At 45.3% G+C, this 18,615-nt stretch overlaps 1 protein-coding gene across 1 annotated transcript in view; it reads left to right on the plus strand.

Moving 5' to 3' along the window:
• Nucleotides 1–15,737: 15,737 nt before the first annotated feature.
• tmem132e (transmembrane protein 132E) overlaps nt 15,738–18,615 on the plus strand; it is a gene marked incomplete at both ends in the record, with an annotated part of 88,859 nt that continues 85,981 nt past the window's right edge. The window contains 2 exons of the mRNA XM_080014090.1: nt 15,738–15,816; nt 16,598–17,564. Of these exons, the coding sequence (XP_079870216.1) occupies nt 15,738–15,816; nt 16,598–17,564 (1,046 nt within the window). The remainder of the gene's footprint in view (nt 15,817–16,597; nt 17,565–18,615) is intronic.

The following is an 18,615-nucleotide window of genomic DNA, read 5'->3' on the forward strand; positions in this document are numbered from 1 at the left end:
CCCATTCATTTTTCAGACCCAACGCCATAATATCTCCCCAGATAGTGGCTACTGACCCATGCACGCCTCTGAGTAGAGAACTCTAACGCGTTCCATTAGCCTCGAGAGTGGTGTTGACCTTAGCCTTTGTAGCGTGGCAGGAATGGCTCCAGAGGTCTCTATGGGTTCCCCGTATTTGCTGCGGTCCTCCGGTTGCATGAAAGCGCTCCTCGCGATAGAGCGCTCTCAAAGTCAAAAACCCGACTTTATTGTTCTATTGCTCTCAGTCAATAAAACATAATTCTCCTCTAGCAGGGCATAAATATTGCATTTGCCACTTTTTCTTTTATTTTATTTTTTTCCCCCTCTCTTTCAAACGGCCAGAGAAATATCCGGAGTGACTTTTTGTTGTTTGTATCCACCAGAATGTCCAATTGAATGGATATTGTTAACTTCAAATCACAAAGACACAGGGAAACGTCCATATTCATTCATGAAAATGTCAATTTATTTTTGTATCAGGAAAACAATGCCCACATCCAGCATTTTGCTCTGTTCGTTTGCAATAGTCTAAACATATCCACAGTTGTCGTGATTTGATTGATAGTGGAATAAATAGTCAGTCAGTGTTACGATGGATTGATTGCGTATGCACAACATTTTCAACTGAAACAAGGTGGGAGGGCTTCTATACGTGTAAATCAAACACAAAATAACGTACGGGATTTTCATGATGTCATGGTCGTTTTTTTGTTAACCGTATTCTTTCCACGGTGATTCGGTTGGAAGATAGTTACTGTAGAGAGAGAGAGGTCTTGTTTGGACTCCCCGCAAATAAGAACAACTAAAAAAAAGACACACACACACACACACACACACACACACACACGGCCCCGTCTGCCTCAGAATGATTACTGGCTGTTGAAACCGAATGCAAATGTGTCTCCTCTCCTCCTCAAGAACTCCATTGAACATTTTGAATAGCCTCTGCAAACTGTGCTTAGAATGTGGAAGATGAGAGGCAATGCACATACAAAACAGCACATTCCACGAAGCTGCTGCAGTGTCCTCAGCCACTGTGCTTTTAGTTTGCGATTGAAACAACTTTCTTAATTTAAAGTCATCATTTGGATGTGATTATTTTTTTTGTGTCATTTGGTGATTTGTTTTCCTTTGGCGTTTTCACCTACTGTACAATTAATATACTAATGGTATTAATTATACTAGTATTATATAATTATATTAATAATATAATACTATAATTATACTCACCTACTATTTACATATACTTATTGTACCTATTATACTTATGCTTAAGACATCACCAGGAATCACACATGGAAACAACCCGACATTTTACAGAAAATATGGGTGTGGGACTCTGTTGACTGCTGTTTTGCCTATTTTGGGGGGTGGGGGGCAATTCAATCATCTGCATCATAACTAAAGTCTAATGTAATGTATCGATTACTGTATTTGCCAGGGTGATTTATAATGCACCAGAACTCAACATTCGTATTAAAGTTTCAGCGCTAAGCAGGGCAAAGCACAGCTCGGTATGACCTGGGAATGCCGCTGCCATGTCACACACCTAATATAACCCAAAGTTAACTCCCATTTTTAGAACAACCCCTCTATTTTGGTTTCACTGTACTTGCATTTCTTACCTACAGTACTGTAGTACTTGCCGTAAACATTTCCGTGCACATATTAAATACGCCTACTTTGTTTTCCTCTTCAGCTCGAGAATAGCACCACAGAACTGCCTTCAAAGTTTATTTTAGTCTTAAAAACGATTCCTGGAGGCAGAGTGGTTTGAGTGGTTTGTACCGCACACAAATGTAAACCTTGAAAATGGTAATAGAAAAACTCTGTATTGTCTTTTTTGATGTAGCAACAATCTTTTGTGTAATTGGCATGAAAACATGTTTTCCTGTCTCCATCATATTAAGTGTCTTTGATTACAAGCGCATATTGAAAATTCACCGCAGGGTTTCGACAAGAATTATTCTCAGGCCCAATGGGAGGCACAGAGGCTCCTAAATTGTGCCAGGGCAGACTTGCTACCGAAACTGTCGTGGCAGATGGTATGCACTGTTTTTATTTTTTATTTTGGCATTTCAACTAGGATACCACAAAAACAACACGATATAATTAAGTAAATTCAATAACCGTCATCATCATCATCGTCATCACATCAACATATCTGCATGGCAATGAACAAATCATGGCAGTCATACGTATGTTATTGAATTCAAGCGGTAAAACTTAAGGGTTTTAGCTTTGTTACTTAAATTGACCATGATATAGTGGGGGGTGGTTCGCAATTGTTGTTGATCAAGATCACTCATCACTCGGTAGCTCCGGAGGTAAAGTGGTTGTCTGGAAAGTGGAGGGTTGGTGGTTCGATCCCCGGCTCCTCCTGGCTACTTTGCGGTGAGGTTCCTGAGCAAGACGCTTAACCCCTGAGAGCTCCCGATGCGCTGGGCTGCTGCGGGTGGGTGTGTGTGTCTGGGTGAAAGTGAGGCATGTAACATCCAAACCTAAAGCCTGGTTTATAGTCACCAGTCATTGAGTGCGCGCACCTCCCCAATTTTGGTAACTCCGCGTCATGTGCGCCAGGTAATTCAAGATGGAGACGTCCGAACGAAGGTCGTGCGAAGAGGTCCGCAGGTACAACCTGTACAATCCATCCGAAAATAACCAGATGCCGTTGAATTCAGGGAAGGGGATGGCGCCGTCCCTGAAGATTTGGACTATTTAAATACCTTGGGACTTTTTAATGTTTACACCGACAATTTGCACAAACTCGCGACTATATATAAAAAAACCTGCACGACTACAATAAATACACAGGTACTCCTCACTAACCAGCTCGTCAAGTGAATTGGTCGATAAGCAATGACCCGTGTTATTTCACGGTAAGGGGGCGTGGCCATTGCGAACGCTAGTGTAGTGAATACTGACAAACTGTGGGAACGAGACTGAGACTGAGAACAGTGATGAAATGAGATGTATACAGTGTATATAGTGTATATAGTATATATAGTGTATATAGTGTATATATAATGTACATAGTATATATAGTGTATATAGTGTATATATAGTATGTATAGTATAATATAGTATATATAGTGTATATATAGTATATAAAGGGTGATGCGCGATGAGATGCTTGGCGCTGAGACTCCGCGCTGCCATTTCCACGACCCAAGTTCTCGTACAGCGTACATCACTGCTCCGAGAGCTAGTCGTCAGTACGAACGGTCATTAAACAGGTAGGTGGTTAAGTGAGGAGTACCTGTATTTACGTTTAAGACTTTCTTTTATAATTTTGCTGCTCTTTTGTAGTGATTGAGATCCTCCCCTCAGGACCTCTTTGTAATGTTTTCAGCTGTTCTTTCAGTTTCGCATGGCGGTTCGTGCACAGAGCCCCCTGTCTTTCAGGAGAATATCGCCACGGCAACGCGCAGCTACAGCCTATCTGCTCGTGCTCTCTGGTAGTGCCGGGCGCCATGAGTCACGCGGCCCGCTTGCGACGACTGTGACGGAGCGTTTGGCGGCCAGAAAAATACTACATAAATGCAGTCCATTTACCATTTACCTTGAGGGCAACTGAGATTTCGAGCTCTCAACATGACTAGTCCAGTACGCAGGATGAATTTCCCCTCACCCCTGGACCTGTCAATCGTCACTCAGTCCCTGTCACCAAATCCATTTTCAACAGATTCTGTTAATTACAGTGGGCCTTTTTTAATTCAGGTGACATTGAATAACATCGTGGGCCCCTACGTGGCCTCGGGCCCGCTGACTCATTACCACTTTTCGCAGTTTTATTCATGCCTTGTCTTGATGGCATGCCTGTCAGTATGCAAACATCAAACTTAAAGTGAGAGATGTTAGGATAAAAAGTATGTGTGTCAGATAAAGGCGAGCTCAGCTCGTTTCGTTCGTCAAATTATGCACCTGTCAGATGTTCAAATGAACCACTTGGATTGATTTAAGGAACAGCTTTCTTGTATATTAATTTGTGTTTCGGTCAACCAGACATGTCATTCTCTAGATCAACTGTCATTCCCGTGGGCATCGGGGTGACCAAGGCTCTGCTGCAGAGAGCCTTCCATGTGCTTTTCTTCATTTATCAATATCGTCGTTGCTTCCGATCTCTGTGACCAAATACCGTGGAGGCCACTCGCGCCCCCGTAGAAGTGTCACTACGAATGCGTTTTGAGGATACTCTTGCGACGAGCACATGCCTATTAACCCACTGAGTATTGTAGGGTAATAGTTTTGTGAATTGCAGCGACCCAATTTCAATGCAACCGGTCGGTCGAATGAGGTTTCAAAAGCAACAACTCAGAGAGGTTACAAGTTCAAATTACCTGTAACATTTTCAAATGAATAGGCAAGGGTCCGATCTGCACGAGCATCTGTGGGATGTGCTGTACCTGATCGGTGTATATATATATATATATATATATATCACTCAATAACTGTATGTCACTCAAATGTTATTAATCCAGAGGCAACAAGAAGACTTTAAATACTGTCGATATGACGAAGTCTCATACTCTAACCCCCCAACACCCATTTGCCCGCAAGCCAATGTGTTTTCCTGACACCCCTTTTTCAGTTTGTTGTTATGGTGATTTGGCAGCGAGTTGCGTAACCCATCGCCATGGGAACAGGCCCAGCCACATGCAGTCTGTTATTGTGACGGCAATACCAAGGAGTTTGAAACAAAGATGTCCGTCTCCCCCTCCTCAGAGCACCGAGGCTTTCCTCCGGCTCGGCGCGGGCCGCAACACTGTAAAAGGGCTCCCGTACAATAGGACCTCCCTCACAATAGACCAAAGGATGCTGCTTCCATCGCATTTGAAAAGCGCCGGGATAAGCCGTCCGACGGAAAAAATGTCACGCGCGTGGCACGGAATCCACGCGAGGGGATTTGAAATGTAGATTTGTTGCGTCGAATGCGTTTCACTGGAAAAGCGGTCCGCGGAGAAAAAATAAATACAAAATCTTTCACCGCTGACTGTAAAAGAGTTGCGCTTCACTTTCCCCCTCTCTCAGATCCCTTGTATTGAACAGTGACACCACGGACTTCTTCTGTGTGAGGCGGATCGTTGGGAAGGATGAACGATTCGAAACGGGGGAAGCCTGGTTCCGGCGGGGTGTCGAATACCCAGCTGACAAGTATTGATTTTAAAGGCCAGCCACGTCACAATTAATTGTAGTAGATTGCGTCCTTCTAAATTAAGCAAGGAAACTCAAAAGGGCAAACGCACACGACCAGGAGAGTGTTTACAGGTAATCATTTGAGATTTATGTTGCACTTTTTGTGCTTGTCGCGCCAGGTCAAGCACCGTCTCCTCCTTAAATGCTTTTGCCCACCGCCAAAGCAACATTGTGATGAAGGGCTCGTGCCTTGAACCGTATCAATTGAAATCTTTCTCTTATGTTGTTCACTGATAAATGTTATGGTGGAGTCATGATGACGCAAGTCGGTTCTTTCGCAGGCCGTGTTGAAGAAGTCAAGAAAAAAAAAGCGAAGCAAAGTTTGAAGAACGATAATAACACACACGAACCAAATACACATACAATTCTGTGAAAAACAACCAGTAATAAATGGTACAATGTGGGCAAAGTGAGTCTTCTCACTAAAATAGATGTAAGGGCTGTCAAAGTTAACACGGTGATAATGCGTTAATGCAAATTAGTTTTAACGGCACTCATTTAACGCAATTCTGGGATGACTGTATAGGGTGTGTGTGTGTGTGTGTGTGTGTGTGTGTGTGTGTGTGCGTGTGTGTGTGTGTGTGTGTGTTAACAATCACGTCAAGTCTGTAGTTGCCACAGCAAGGTGGCATATGAGTGGTGGTGGGGGGGGCTCGGCGCCAAATATGATTGGTTATGTTGTTGAGTTTGCATGCTGCATCGACCCTGCATCTTACAGATATATATATCCGTGACAACACAACAAACTTTCTCTCCGTCACGCGCGCGCACAGACCCCTGGTCAATTCATACTGGCATCTGCAGAGAATACAAAAAAAAAAAAAAAAAAGGGGATCTATAGCAAAAGCTGACTTTTAACATATTTGCAAAATAAAGTTAGAAGTTATAAAAAGTTATAAATAAAGGTTTTTCTTATGGTCGCTGGTGGGGCGTCCGGTGACGTGTGCTCTGTCTTCTTGCCGTTGACTAAACAGTACCAAAGCAGTACTTTTGAGGCTTTCTGGATTTCCAGAAAATATACATTTGCATAAAGCTAAAATATTTGTCCACTCCCATGTTGATAAGAGTATTAAACACTTGAAAGTATTCGTTTAAGGTACATTTTGAACAGATCAAATGTGCAATTAATTTGCGATTAATCACAATAACTGTGGACAACCGTGCAATTAAATCTTTTCATCGATTGACAGCCCTAAAATTCGTACCAAATGCGGGGGCTTCCGTACGGGTGTAGTGCGTGATGCAAGCAAGCAATGAACATCTTATCATGCTCTGTCGCTGAGCAGGCCCAGTTGGTCATGAACGAGGCGGATAAGACCCAGACGCAGCACGGGGAATGTCCAGAAGGTTTATTTACAAAGGGTGGAGCAACAAATACATGCGGCTCCAACGGAGAGCAGTCTGGAGAATACCACACTCGGTGACGGTACGATCAGACCAGGTCTGGATGAGGAGCCGGGGTTGTGATGACGAGTGGTGATGAGTGTGACGGGGAGCAGCTGTGCCAGCCAGGCCTGGAACCAGGAGCCACGCCCATGCTGCACTGTCAGGTATAGACAAGAACACGCTAGATACAAGCGGGAAAGGGAGGAGAGACACATAAGGAGACCAGGGGACAGAAAGGCACGGCCGGGGCCTGTGACACAGTTGACCTAAAATCTTGACTTTAAAAAAATATATAAAGAATGGAAATTAGCCCTTGTGCTGCAAGATCAAAGTTGCAAGGCTATACTAATTCATCTAACTGATCACATCCAGCCAGAATACCAGCCCATGCAGAACAAGTTTATACGGAAAGTGAGGACTATTCATAGTGCTAAAAGGTTGGACTCTTGACGAGTTACAATAAAAGGAGTAATTTGATTAAGTTGGTGTAATGCACACTGAGGGAGTGAGGGAGGACTTACTGTGAACAAGAGTCAGAAGGGTTGGTTTGACTTCTGAGTTCTGAATGGAATTCTCACAAGAATTACGTGTCAGTCAGTCAAAATTATTCGTTTTGGAGTAATACAAAGAATAAATGGGTCACATTCACTATGATATTCTGCCAAACATCTTGGCCTTGAATTTAGTCCTCAGTAATTATTTCCAGTTTTCGAGTCGACTTACTACCCCCTCCCGAGTCATTTTGTTTGTCAGAGTTGTTCGCTACTGAAATGTATTTTTGCATCATGACTAGTAGGCTATAATAATAAGAACAGTTGTAATGGTTTGAAGTTTTTAGTGGTTATTAGGACAAGATTCAAGATTTTTTACAGTGGTGACAGTGACAGTGGTGACTGTGGTGTTCCATGGGATTATGTAATTGCAAAAAGTGTGGCGTGGAAGAAAAAAGGGTGGGAAACATTGGCATTGAGCACCTGAAGAACTAGTCAAGGTGCCTTTGTGCAAAGGGACTTCAACAGTGTGTTGTTCCTTCAGAACTCCCTTGGGACAGCAAAGGTCAGATCAACAACACACTGTAACGGGAATAAAAAAAATTCTAGGGATGCGCCTGTTGTGAAATTCTGGGCCGATCCCGATGCAACGTCTGAAATGGCAACGCGGTCGATGCTGTTACCGATGTTTTCCAAGTTCCCCTGAACGCAGCACCACTTACAGTTTCATTGCCCATCACTCCCCGCTCGGACCGCTGCAGAGAGTCGCATCTGCGTCTTCTTAAATCCATCGCAGATGGCAGACGGATAAAGAAACAAAAAAAAGCTGAAATGGGTCGCCAAATTTACTTTGGCGGCCGTTAATATACCTGGGCAGCCCGCCCACGTCTATGTGTGGTGTAAAAGCCAAAGCATCTTAGACATGTGTGTTAATTATACATTCTAGTGTTGTTTACATTCATATTATACGTAGAAATGATATTTACATAGATGACACAGTTAAAAACTGTACTGGTAATGATGTTTACACTAGACGAGCTTAGGAAGCCTTTTTTAGCCCTTCCTTTGGTTCCGTTATTCCAAATACAAAGTCATTGCACTATTACCCTGCAGTTTCTGTAGTCCAAGCTGTGGTTTGACCCTTTTAGTCCTCCATGTTGCTCTGTACTTACTCCATACCCACAAATAGGGTTTAGCTTTAGCCACTCGTGCTAAAAACACTCGTTGGGCAGCTCTTTGAGTCATCTTTCTCCTTTAATGGGCTGGGGGAGTTGGCAGTTTTCTTACTGTAGTTGTAGTTGCGTGATTTGAGGAATTATTACTTAACTTTGGATTTACTCTTGCTAAAGGAGATTTCATTATGGACATATTTTGTTACCAGTGGAACTTGTGGAACTTCTGTTCATCTTTTTTACACCGGAGTCATGTGGGTGTATTTTCGAAGAAGAGCGCAATATACACGACTAAGCGAGCGTCAGCTCCCACATGTGGGAAACACTGGATAGACGTCGGCCACTGCCATGACTGCCGTCAACTTATTTGCTGATAGGACGATAGCAGTCAACAAGGCAAATTTCTGCCGATACCAATGTACGGCCGATAAATCGGTGCATCTCAAAAAAAAAAATGTTACCAGAAGGAGTGAAGAGAGCTGTGAGGGTGGGTGGTGTGTTGAGGGGCATGGGGCTTGCCCCCCATGGGCAACCAAATGTAATGGTCAGAGGCAGGAAAATCAAACACCAAAAGGAAATCCTTCCCGAATGCCGCCCGCAGGCATATTGCGCCCCCTATGTCAACAGACCAATCCTATGTCCCATCGAAGACCCTCTATCCTGAAGCCAAAACAAGGTCTCATTTTCATTGTGTCATTTGAAAAAAAGGGGGGAGGGGAATCAAGTGTGTTATTCATAGACAAATCCTTTGAAAGGTTTAGTTGATCGCCCATAAATGATGACTTCACTGTTAAGTCACGCAATCATATTTTTGTATTGACAACACTCTTAACACGTACAGCATGGCGTTCTCTTTGCAGGTCTAGTGTCACATGGCTGTCAGAATATACGCATATACAGTATATATAACACTTTTATCTATCAACACCTTATCTCTGAGCCTGACAAACATATGGTGTCTTGTGAGAACGATGTACATATGACTATATCGATAAATGTTTGAAACAATTCTGGTTTGCGGTGGACCACACACTTTCAGAAATGATGGCTTTGCAGGGCGTCCTCTGGTAAACCTGGCCCATTGATTACCGCCTCTGGTATTAACAAGACGTACCCCTCGCCAACGTTGGTAAGCCAATAAACGCATGTAAATGTACCGTCGCATTGTTCAGATGAAGGTTCTTGGTCGCCATTAGTAATTTGCTGCCGTATTTGTTGTAAAGCAATGAAGAACTGTCAAGATAAAACCTGCAATTCACCATAACGTCAGGTATACAAAGATTACTGAATATTATTGTATTGTTGATAGGGACTACCCCAACTGCGAGAGTGAGGTCAGTCTTTGTTCTTTTTTTGTAATCTGCATCTTTCAACATTACCCGCACTATGTATGCATTAAGAACACATTAACGCATGTAGGCAAAATAAATTGAGAGCAATCTCTCGGCAAAACGCAGACATCAGCATTGTCCTTGAGTCGGCGTGCAAAGACATTGGCTCAAATTTGTCAAAACGATGGGATAAAATGGAGGCGAGTCGAGTGGAAAAGAGGGACGTGCCTTGTTTCCTCCTGTCTGGTGGCTCATTACTGAAGCGTTGCGTCTCTATTTTACAGGTAGCCATCAGTTTAGAATGATTGGCTTAAAAGTCTTTAATGGTCTATAAAGAGGCTTTGAAAATCGAAATCAATTAAAGCAATCTGCTCTATAGTTGAAAGCTATGACCTGTAGACTCTTCGCCATCAGAGATTCTCAAGTGGGACGCCTATATATTTACACAGCGTACATATTTTACATCTATTTTGCCAGGGGAGGGACATTACATCCATAATGTCATGACAATGTACCACAGCAGGCCTCACTCCTCGGGGACGGTCTGTTGTCTCGAGTTCTATGGATCACGTCAGACCTGTATCGTATTGCAGCACAGATTGTGTGACCATGAGGCATTTGCATCTTTTTCATCGATATGTTCTATTGATGCACGCAGTAGCAGTGCCTACAGTACAAGGCCTCAGCAGCACAAGAACAAAGCCACAAGTACTGCTTTTTTTTTTTTTTTTTTTTTTTCCTTTATTGCAGCCCATCATTGCACAGCGTTCCCCTCTGTTGTTTTTGTTGTTTCTGCTGTGCTGCATTCAATAGTCTCGGATCAAGAAAGCAAATGTTTATTATTGCTTTGTAATTATTGAAAAACATGTTTTGAAGATTAAAAATCACCTGCCTGAACTGCACACCACCAATTCCTCTGTGACAATTGAATTTGTCTTTGACCAATCCGATGGTAAAGATGAAAAGCTGCGGTTATTTCAGAATGCTTCCTTAAAATGACACAATTGTGTCCCAAATCCATGAAATCTATAGCATTAAGTCGGTAATATGCGGAGTGCAAGAAAAGAGGAGCAATGCATTGTGTCATGATTTGAGCTCTCTTGACTCGCATCTCTGGTCTATCTGTAGACCGTAACATTCCACAACACTAGCTCCGATGCCCAAAAGACGGACAGAAAAGCGTTGAGGGATTGACGTACGAGAAAGGTACATGAAGGTTCCCCGCTCTTTTCATGCAATTTGCTCCCTCAATCTGCATGAAATCAATGTCTGTTTCACTGAAGCAGCAGCTAAATTATGCGATCGGCGAAAACCGCGAGCACTGGCCGCTCCGGACCCATTTTTGTGTGGGAAGCAGAACTGGAAAAGGTGCATTCAAATGGTGGAATTTGTTTAAACCTGGTGAGCCCTCGGCCCCTTCGGAAATGAGACGAAAAAACAAAATTCAGTGACGGTGAATAAGGACTATCGTTTGAAATAGCGTGAACGGAGAGCATTGGTTGATTATTCTTCCTAAAATAAACAAAAGTGAACTTCTGAATATTTAAGAAGGGTAAACTAAGAAGACGAAGCCTCCAAGTCTTTTGAGGCACCGGTTGTTTATGAAACAAGGTGTGGAGGGCTCGCTGAACCCGGCCCTGACGGTGGCAGTGCCTCAGTGTCCGGCGAGCCGTATTTGATCTACGACACGACAGGTTTTCTAACTGAAGCCATGGTAAATATTTGACGGCAAATAGCGTCATTTGGTGTCCCGCGTGCTCATCAGGGAAAGTGACGGGCCAAATAATGTCAACAAACAGCCAATTGCCGAGTTAATCAAAGGACTGTTTCAACAGCAACAGAACCCTTCTCATGTACACGCCGGCGGGGCTCCATTGTACCTGGCTGACAGAAATCACATTACAAATTGATTTGGAGATAGGATTTACAAATTGACAATTATTCCAACCTAGACAAGGAAAATTCGTTACAAGACAGCTCGGAGCTCCAGTGGGTATAGGACTTGTGATCTGACAATTGAATCAGTGTCAGAGCATTTCCCAATTTTATAAGGCGTCACCTCAGCACCTCTGCTCGGCTTTTGGTTTGTTCGTTTATTTGTTTTTGTTTTTTTAGATTTGACTCATTCCACTTCTCTGTTGATTCATCTGGTTGTGGTGGACGAGTTGACCCAGTTTTGTTTTTGTCACTTCTGTGGCCCATTCGTCCCGTATACGCTGCTGACACATTTCCGGGGTATTTGAAGGGCAGACGCCAATCGATCGTCGTTTCCCTTCGCGAGGAAACAGTTCGTCGGAATCCTCACATATTTAGCACGGTGACGCATTGCACTGCTGCCTCACAGCAAGAAGGTCCTGGGTTCGATTCCCGCCTGGGGCGCTGTTGGCACCGTGCTCCGGGGGGGTTATCTCCCAAATAGGAGCCCTTCTGGGTGGAGTTTGCATGTTCTCCCCCTGCTCACATGGGGTTTCCTCCACCTCACATCAGTAAGGACCCCCACCAAAAAACATGCACACATCATCGTCTGACCAGCGATGGACACTTGGTACCAGGTCCCCGGGCACGTCGACGAATGCTGCCCACTGCTCCTGGCTGCGCCCCCGGAGGAAGGACAAGCCAGGAGTCCACATTTCACTGGCCACCACCCAAAAAGCATGTGCTTGTGTGTGTGTGTGTGTGTGTGTGTGTGTGTGTGTGTGTGTGTGTGTGTGTGTGTGTGTGTGTGTGTGTGTGTGTGTGTGTGTGTGTGTGTGTGTGTGTGTGTGTGTGTGTGAATGTATGCATGTGTTGTTGTAGTGCGGTGTGTCATGTGACGAATAAAGATTCTTCTTCTATTTCGGGATGGGTGGTTTTGAGATGTTCGGGAAGCGCAACAAGCGTAGTCCGTGTCTCACAAAGGTTGAAATTGAGTTTCCGAAGAGATGGGCAAAAAATAGCCCGCTCCACCAGTGCCAGTTTCAAGTGCTAATTATAGCTTTCAGCCGCAGGCCACGCCATCGTATCATCTGCACTTTGTGTTGCATTCACAGCTAATGGAATGATAATGTAAGCCGTTTTTATGATGAGACTATTTGCATACAAAGGGCAAAACAAGGATATGGATATAGGCATCTAAAATTAAAAGTTTATCAGAGAAAAAGTATGATAATTGTGTTTGTAATCTGGATTCGGTAAAAGCTCCTTGCTGTACATGGTTTTGTTTCCCTCCTCTTTATGTTATTTCGGGGGGAGTGGTGAATATGCGTTGCAAAGATGCGATTTCATCATTTCAACTAAACCGCGGTATTGATATTTGGGGCAACGTAGAAAGGAGGTTAAGACGGGGATCGATAGGAAAACCCTCGGGGCTCGCACATCAGTCTGGCTGTAAGGATGCTCGCTCGTTCGCTCGCTCTCTCTCTCTCTCTCTCTCGCTTTCTCCCTCTCTCCAAATACTCCAGCCTCTTTTTTTTTTTTTTGCTGACCTTTTACTCGGGGAGACATTTATTCACTACCCTTCTTTAAACTCAATACGGCTCCTGGACCTGCTGTCCTCATAACAGCCTATATGTTTTATCGCCCCCCCCCATTGAAAAGCAAAAACACACCATGTGCAATGAGATTCCATCTGTAGCCAAATATAAACACACAAAAGAGTTTGGGGTGATCACAATGACATTTGTGGCATGAAGAGTAATTTAATTTGTCTTGGAAATGACCGTTTTGTCACATTCTGACACTGCATGCATGTACAGTATCTACTGTATGTCTTTTCTTCTCAGTTGGTCATTGAGAGATATTCAACTGCCTACTTTTTTTCTTTCTTGTTCCCTAAATTCTAAAATATGTTTTCGTGCAACGAGAACTTTTGTTTCTGTCCCTTGTGAATTTAGAGTAGCTATAGTTGCAGCTATGGCAATAGTAGCTCAGCGGATCTATTTCCATTAATTGGCCGGATAATCAAATCCTCAGCGATAAAGATTAATTCTCACTTTATTTTTTCATGTGAAACTTTATCGCCTCAAAAGAAGTGCAACAGGACGCCCTGCAGCCTTGTTGATTAATTGACGTCAGACAAAGCACATCGGTAGGAAGGAACATCTCAATGGAGAGAGATCCCTGTGTAACCCCAGACTCCATATCGACACAACAGATGTTTTACCTTAAAGGGGGGCGGGGGCCACGACAGGAAGAGCGTTTGATTCAATTTGGCCCTGAGGACGAGGCGATAGGGTTTCACATCGGAAGCCCATCTGCGTCCCCGCCCCGATCCCAGTTTAGGATTTCAGAGACAAGGGGGTGCCCCATTGTAGCGCCGTGCTTTATCCCCCGCCAGAACGACGAGGGCCCCGGGGGGCCGGAATTGAAGGCTTCTCGATCCCATTTGAAAACCTAGTCTTCTGGTTATATCGCTTCTGGAGTGTAAAAAAAAAAGGATCACGTCGCTGAGTCCGAGGTCTCTCATCTGCCTTGTATTCAAATGAGAACGTTGGAGCCTGAAGTGGAGAAGGGTTTTTGTGAGCAGCAGCTGAACGTGGTTCAGTGGGTGCCAAGAGATTGGCGAGCGCCGACGCGGGGAGCAGGGTGGGGGCGGCCCCGCGTGCAGTTCTTGGCGGTCGTGGCAAATATTCAAACGGGAACTTCGTCGGCTCCCGGTCTTCACAAACCCAGCGAACTCCCAAACAGCTGTCGAGGTGTTTTCCGATTGTCTGGACGCCGCGAAGATGGAGTGTTAGCGGTAAAACGGGTAACACGACGGGTGGATTATTTATTGGATCATTTCTTATTTATCGGGTGGAGTCGGGTGGTGTTTTTTCTCCATGCAGCTGAGGAATTAGAGAGAGCTGACCTTTCTACCAAACTGACGCTTGTCCCCGCACTCTTTCCCCCCTCCCCTCAACTTGTTTTCTAGTGTGGAATGTGTTTGCCACACTCTGGCTTTGTCTTTTGTTGTCCCTACTGTTTGCCATTCAGTTTAGAGAGGGGGCCCACACACACACACACACACACACACACACACACGTTCATGAATTCCTCTCCCTTTTATGATTGGAATTCCAGCCACATGTGACCCCCTCATTCTCAGGGATTTCTCAGGGAGGATGGCAGATGTGAAGGGAGGAGGAGGGAGAACTTGCTCATTCATCAATAATCTTTACCTAGTCCATCCCCCACTACCACACACGCGCACACACACACACACACACATACATACAAATACTCCACCCCTTCTCTCTTTCTTTTTTCCTTTCGCCTTCAGGCATTTCAAGGAATACATCCTCCCCCTACCTCATCTCACCCCCCCCCCCCCGCCACACACACACACACACACACACACAAACACACACACACACACACACACCCTTCACACTATAGAGACACACATACTCAGACAAGTCTGCCTGAACATGTCCTGAGGGATAGGATGAATCAAGCTGGGGAGTGTTATTTCTTTCCTCCAGTCTGTGTTGTGTGTGTGTGTGTGTGTGTGTGTGTGTGTGTGTGTGTGTGTGTGTGTGTGTGTGTGTGTGTGTGTGCGCTGCGTGCGTGCGTGCAGTGTAAGTTGAGTCCTCCTCTGAAGGGGCTGTATGTCTTAGCTCTGACTGGGAGCTAAAATGGTGATTATAGACTCGAGGATGAGGTGTGGCAAGACAGACTGGGGCGGCGTCAGAGGCTTTTGTCTACGGCTCCCGTTCAGCCCACCAACCGGGAGGAGGCGGAGTAGGAGGAGGAGGAGGAGGCGGCGCGGGTTATTCCACGCCTGCCTGCCTGCCTGCCTGTCTGTCAGAGGCTACACACAGTCTGGGAACCGGTCAGGGAGCCAGCGCGGGGGGCTCGCTAAACCACGGCAGACGGCGACCTGAACCGCGGGGAGGACTAGAGGAGCACAAGTTGAACGGGGAGATCCGGGAGTGCGAAACTGTTTCGCCCTCTCACACTCTCTCTCTCTCTCTCTCTCTCTCTCTCTCTCTCTCTCTTTCCATTCATTTTTTTGGATTGATACCATTTTCCAAAGAGGAGAAGAGCACACAACTTTTAAGGAAGTCTTTTTTTTACCACAGGGACTACAAGGCTTGTTTACTTTTGGGCAATTTTTTTTGTCTGTTTTCTTTTTCACCAAAGTTAAAGGATACAACTTCAATGATAAAACCATTTGGAATATGGGACTTTTTATCCATGATTTGGACTGCGAGGACAGGCAACCTCATTTTTATGCGCAGTTTTGGGTAATTTTAATAAGTATGTCACTTTAATGTTGTTTTGCCTTTTTTTTCTTTTGTCCTGGTGAATGCCTTGTTTTGATTGCTATGAAGCGTGTGTGAGAACCCTGTCAAAACAAAACAAAACAAAAAAACATTCCTTAGTGGACGCCTCTCACTGTTTCACAGAGTAGTTCAAACCCAGTCTGGTCTTTGAAACAGGATTACCTTTGTGTTTATACTCCCCTTATACGCTTGTTCAGTTTGACGATTACCCTGGAGCTTTGTGCTCATTGAGCCTGCGAGATTCCCAGATCAATCCTTGCCTGGGCACTGGCGTGTGATTGCAGAGGGAAAAACAGAGTCATTTAACATGTGGTCACGTTCGAGCTAAAGACGTGTTGCCAGGCAACTTGTTAACGTCCACGACACGTTCCCTGTCACCGCACGGCCTCCAGACGCTTGTCATTTGCTGGACAGTTATCAGCTGATTAGTGTGTGTGTTTGACCTTATTCACAACCCCTCCCCACCCCCAAAACCCCCTCTTCCTGTGCTGAGTGAATAACTGTGACCTCTGCGACTCCTCTCTATCTATCTCTTCCTGCCCCCTCCCCCCTTCCTGCCCTTTACTTAAACTCTGCTTTTTCCACACCTAATGCCCAAAATTAATTTGATTTGAGGTAATCTCCTCTGCACTTTGTTGTCCAATTTCTCCTCTTTTAAATCTGCAAAAACGCAGAACACAGAAGTAAAAAAAAAAAAAAAAAGACACCTGGAAATTTTGTTTTTCTAACTCTAGTTTCTTCTTATCACTTCACAGCACTCGCAGCTAAAGTCTCCCCAACTAGCTCGGATGTCCTTCTCAGCTCCTCGGTGGCAACGGCGAGCCCCTCGCCGCCGAATGTCTACCTTCCCGCCAACTTCAAACTGTCCAACGCCCAGCTTGCCTTCTTCCTGCAGGAGGTCCAGACGACAGGGCAAGTCTTTGTCGGCGGCAGGACCGGCAGCGGCAGCAGCAGTGGTGGTCCCAACAACGGACACCCCCTGCAACGCTCGGAGAGCTTTGTTGTCTTCCAGACCAAGGACCTCCCGGCAATCAACATAAGCTTTGGGCCTTTTGCCCGGGACCAGGCCCTGTCCAAGGAGCTTCTCCAGCCCGCCAGCCCACTGGATATCCCCGGCCAGCTGACCGTCAACTGGAAGGTCCGGGCCTTTATTGTCCAGGCGCGGGTTTTCTCGAACAACCCGACCGTTCAGGTGTTTTTCTACATCGCCGGACGGGACTGGGACGACTTCAAGGCCCAGGACAAGCTGCCCTGCGTCCGGCTCCACGCCTTCCGCGACGTCCGAGAAATTAAAACCTCCTGCCAGATGAAAGGCAACCTGGCCCAGTGCCTTGCCCAGCTGGAGCTCCCTCCAACCTGGTTCAACACCAACATGGCCCCGCTGGGCCGGAGGAAAGGCTCCACCGAAGGCCTCCTGGACGGACTTACCGGCGAGACCCTGCAGGCCGAGCTCTACTACACCCTGCACGAACCCAATGCAGGTGGGGACTGCAACGAAGGTCACCGGGGCGGGTCCAGGGGAGAGCCGTTGTCGCAGCACCCCCTGCTGCGCATTGGTAGTATCAGCCTGTACCAGGCCAGCCATGAGCAGCAACTGGTGGATAAGCAGCTGGACAAAAATATGTTCCTCAGGCTGCCCGAGAAGCCCCTGAAGCCTGGAGAGACTCTCACAATCTTCCTCTACTTGATGCCCAACTCTACCATCGAGCAGTTCTCCCTCAAGTAAGTCTAACTTTGCGCATATAAAATGTTTGTCTTTTAACAAGACCCCCCCCCCCATTAAACTACATTATGTCATGAAAATATAGCCCTCACTTCAACTTTGAGACCCGTAATCATTGCTTTGACATTAATTGCACACCCGTGTCTCCTCTCATTAATCTACTGCTTTGACGTAACATAAGGTTGCCAGCATGGGGGCATAAGGCAGGCAAGGTGAAATCTCTCATGGATGAGGTCACATTGGATATTGTGCTGAAATATCTGTGGTAGTGCAGCTCTATTGACCCTACTTAACATTGCTCGGTTACATCATTAATATCTGAAATACCTTGTTGAATATTACCGCGGCCACCATAACGCTGTATGTGTAAGGTATAATCCATACATTAAGTCCTTAAGTGCGTAATGCTGTGACAAAAGTCCGGTGTTAGGGTGTTATGACACACGTAACGGTGTGCAAATAAATGTAGTCACATATGCATATTCTCTGAGGATTTCTTAGGACTCCAACCACAGGCGCTGTGCAGTGCGTTTATGTCCATTCCACTGCTTAAAAGCCAAATAAGCGTGTAATCACACATTTCATACTTCCCATTAATTTCCCCCTTCACTGAACTACGTAACGTGACGGCAGTAATTAAAGCCAGGTAAGATAACAAGGCAAGAGAAGCAAAAGTCACGGTTTCCGGGTAAAAATATTTATTTATTTATCTATTTAGGAAGTAAAACACGCAGGGCCAGTGTTTTGCTCCAGCGCAGACATGCACAGCAGGGTGTCGCTGCTGCGGTGACGTTTCTCTCGCGCAGAACAGGCGCCGACATGACTCTCCATCATCGCAGCATTGCTTTTGTTCTAATCGTACGCACGCACGCACACACACACACACACACACACACACACACACACACACACACACACACACACACACACACACACACACACAAAAACCTTTCAATTTATTAGTCACGGTTCTGGCGACAGACGTGCCCGCCTTCACCACGGCACGTCAGCCATTGTGTTCCGTTTACGGAAGAAGCATAAACGATCTGA

Source organism: Zeus faber, assembly GCF_960531495.2.
Source record: "Zeus faber genome assembly, chromosome: 14".
NCBI lineage: Eukaryota > Metazoa > Chordata > Actinopteri > Zeiformes > Zeidae > Zeus > Zeus faber.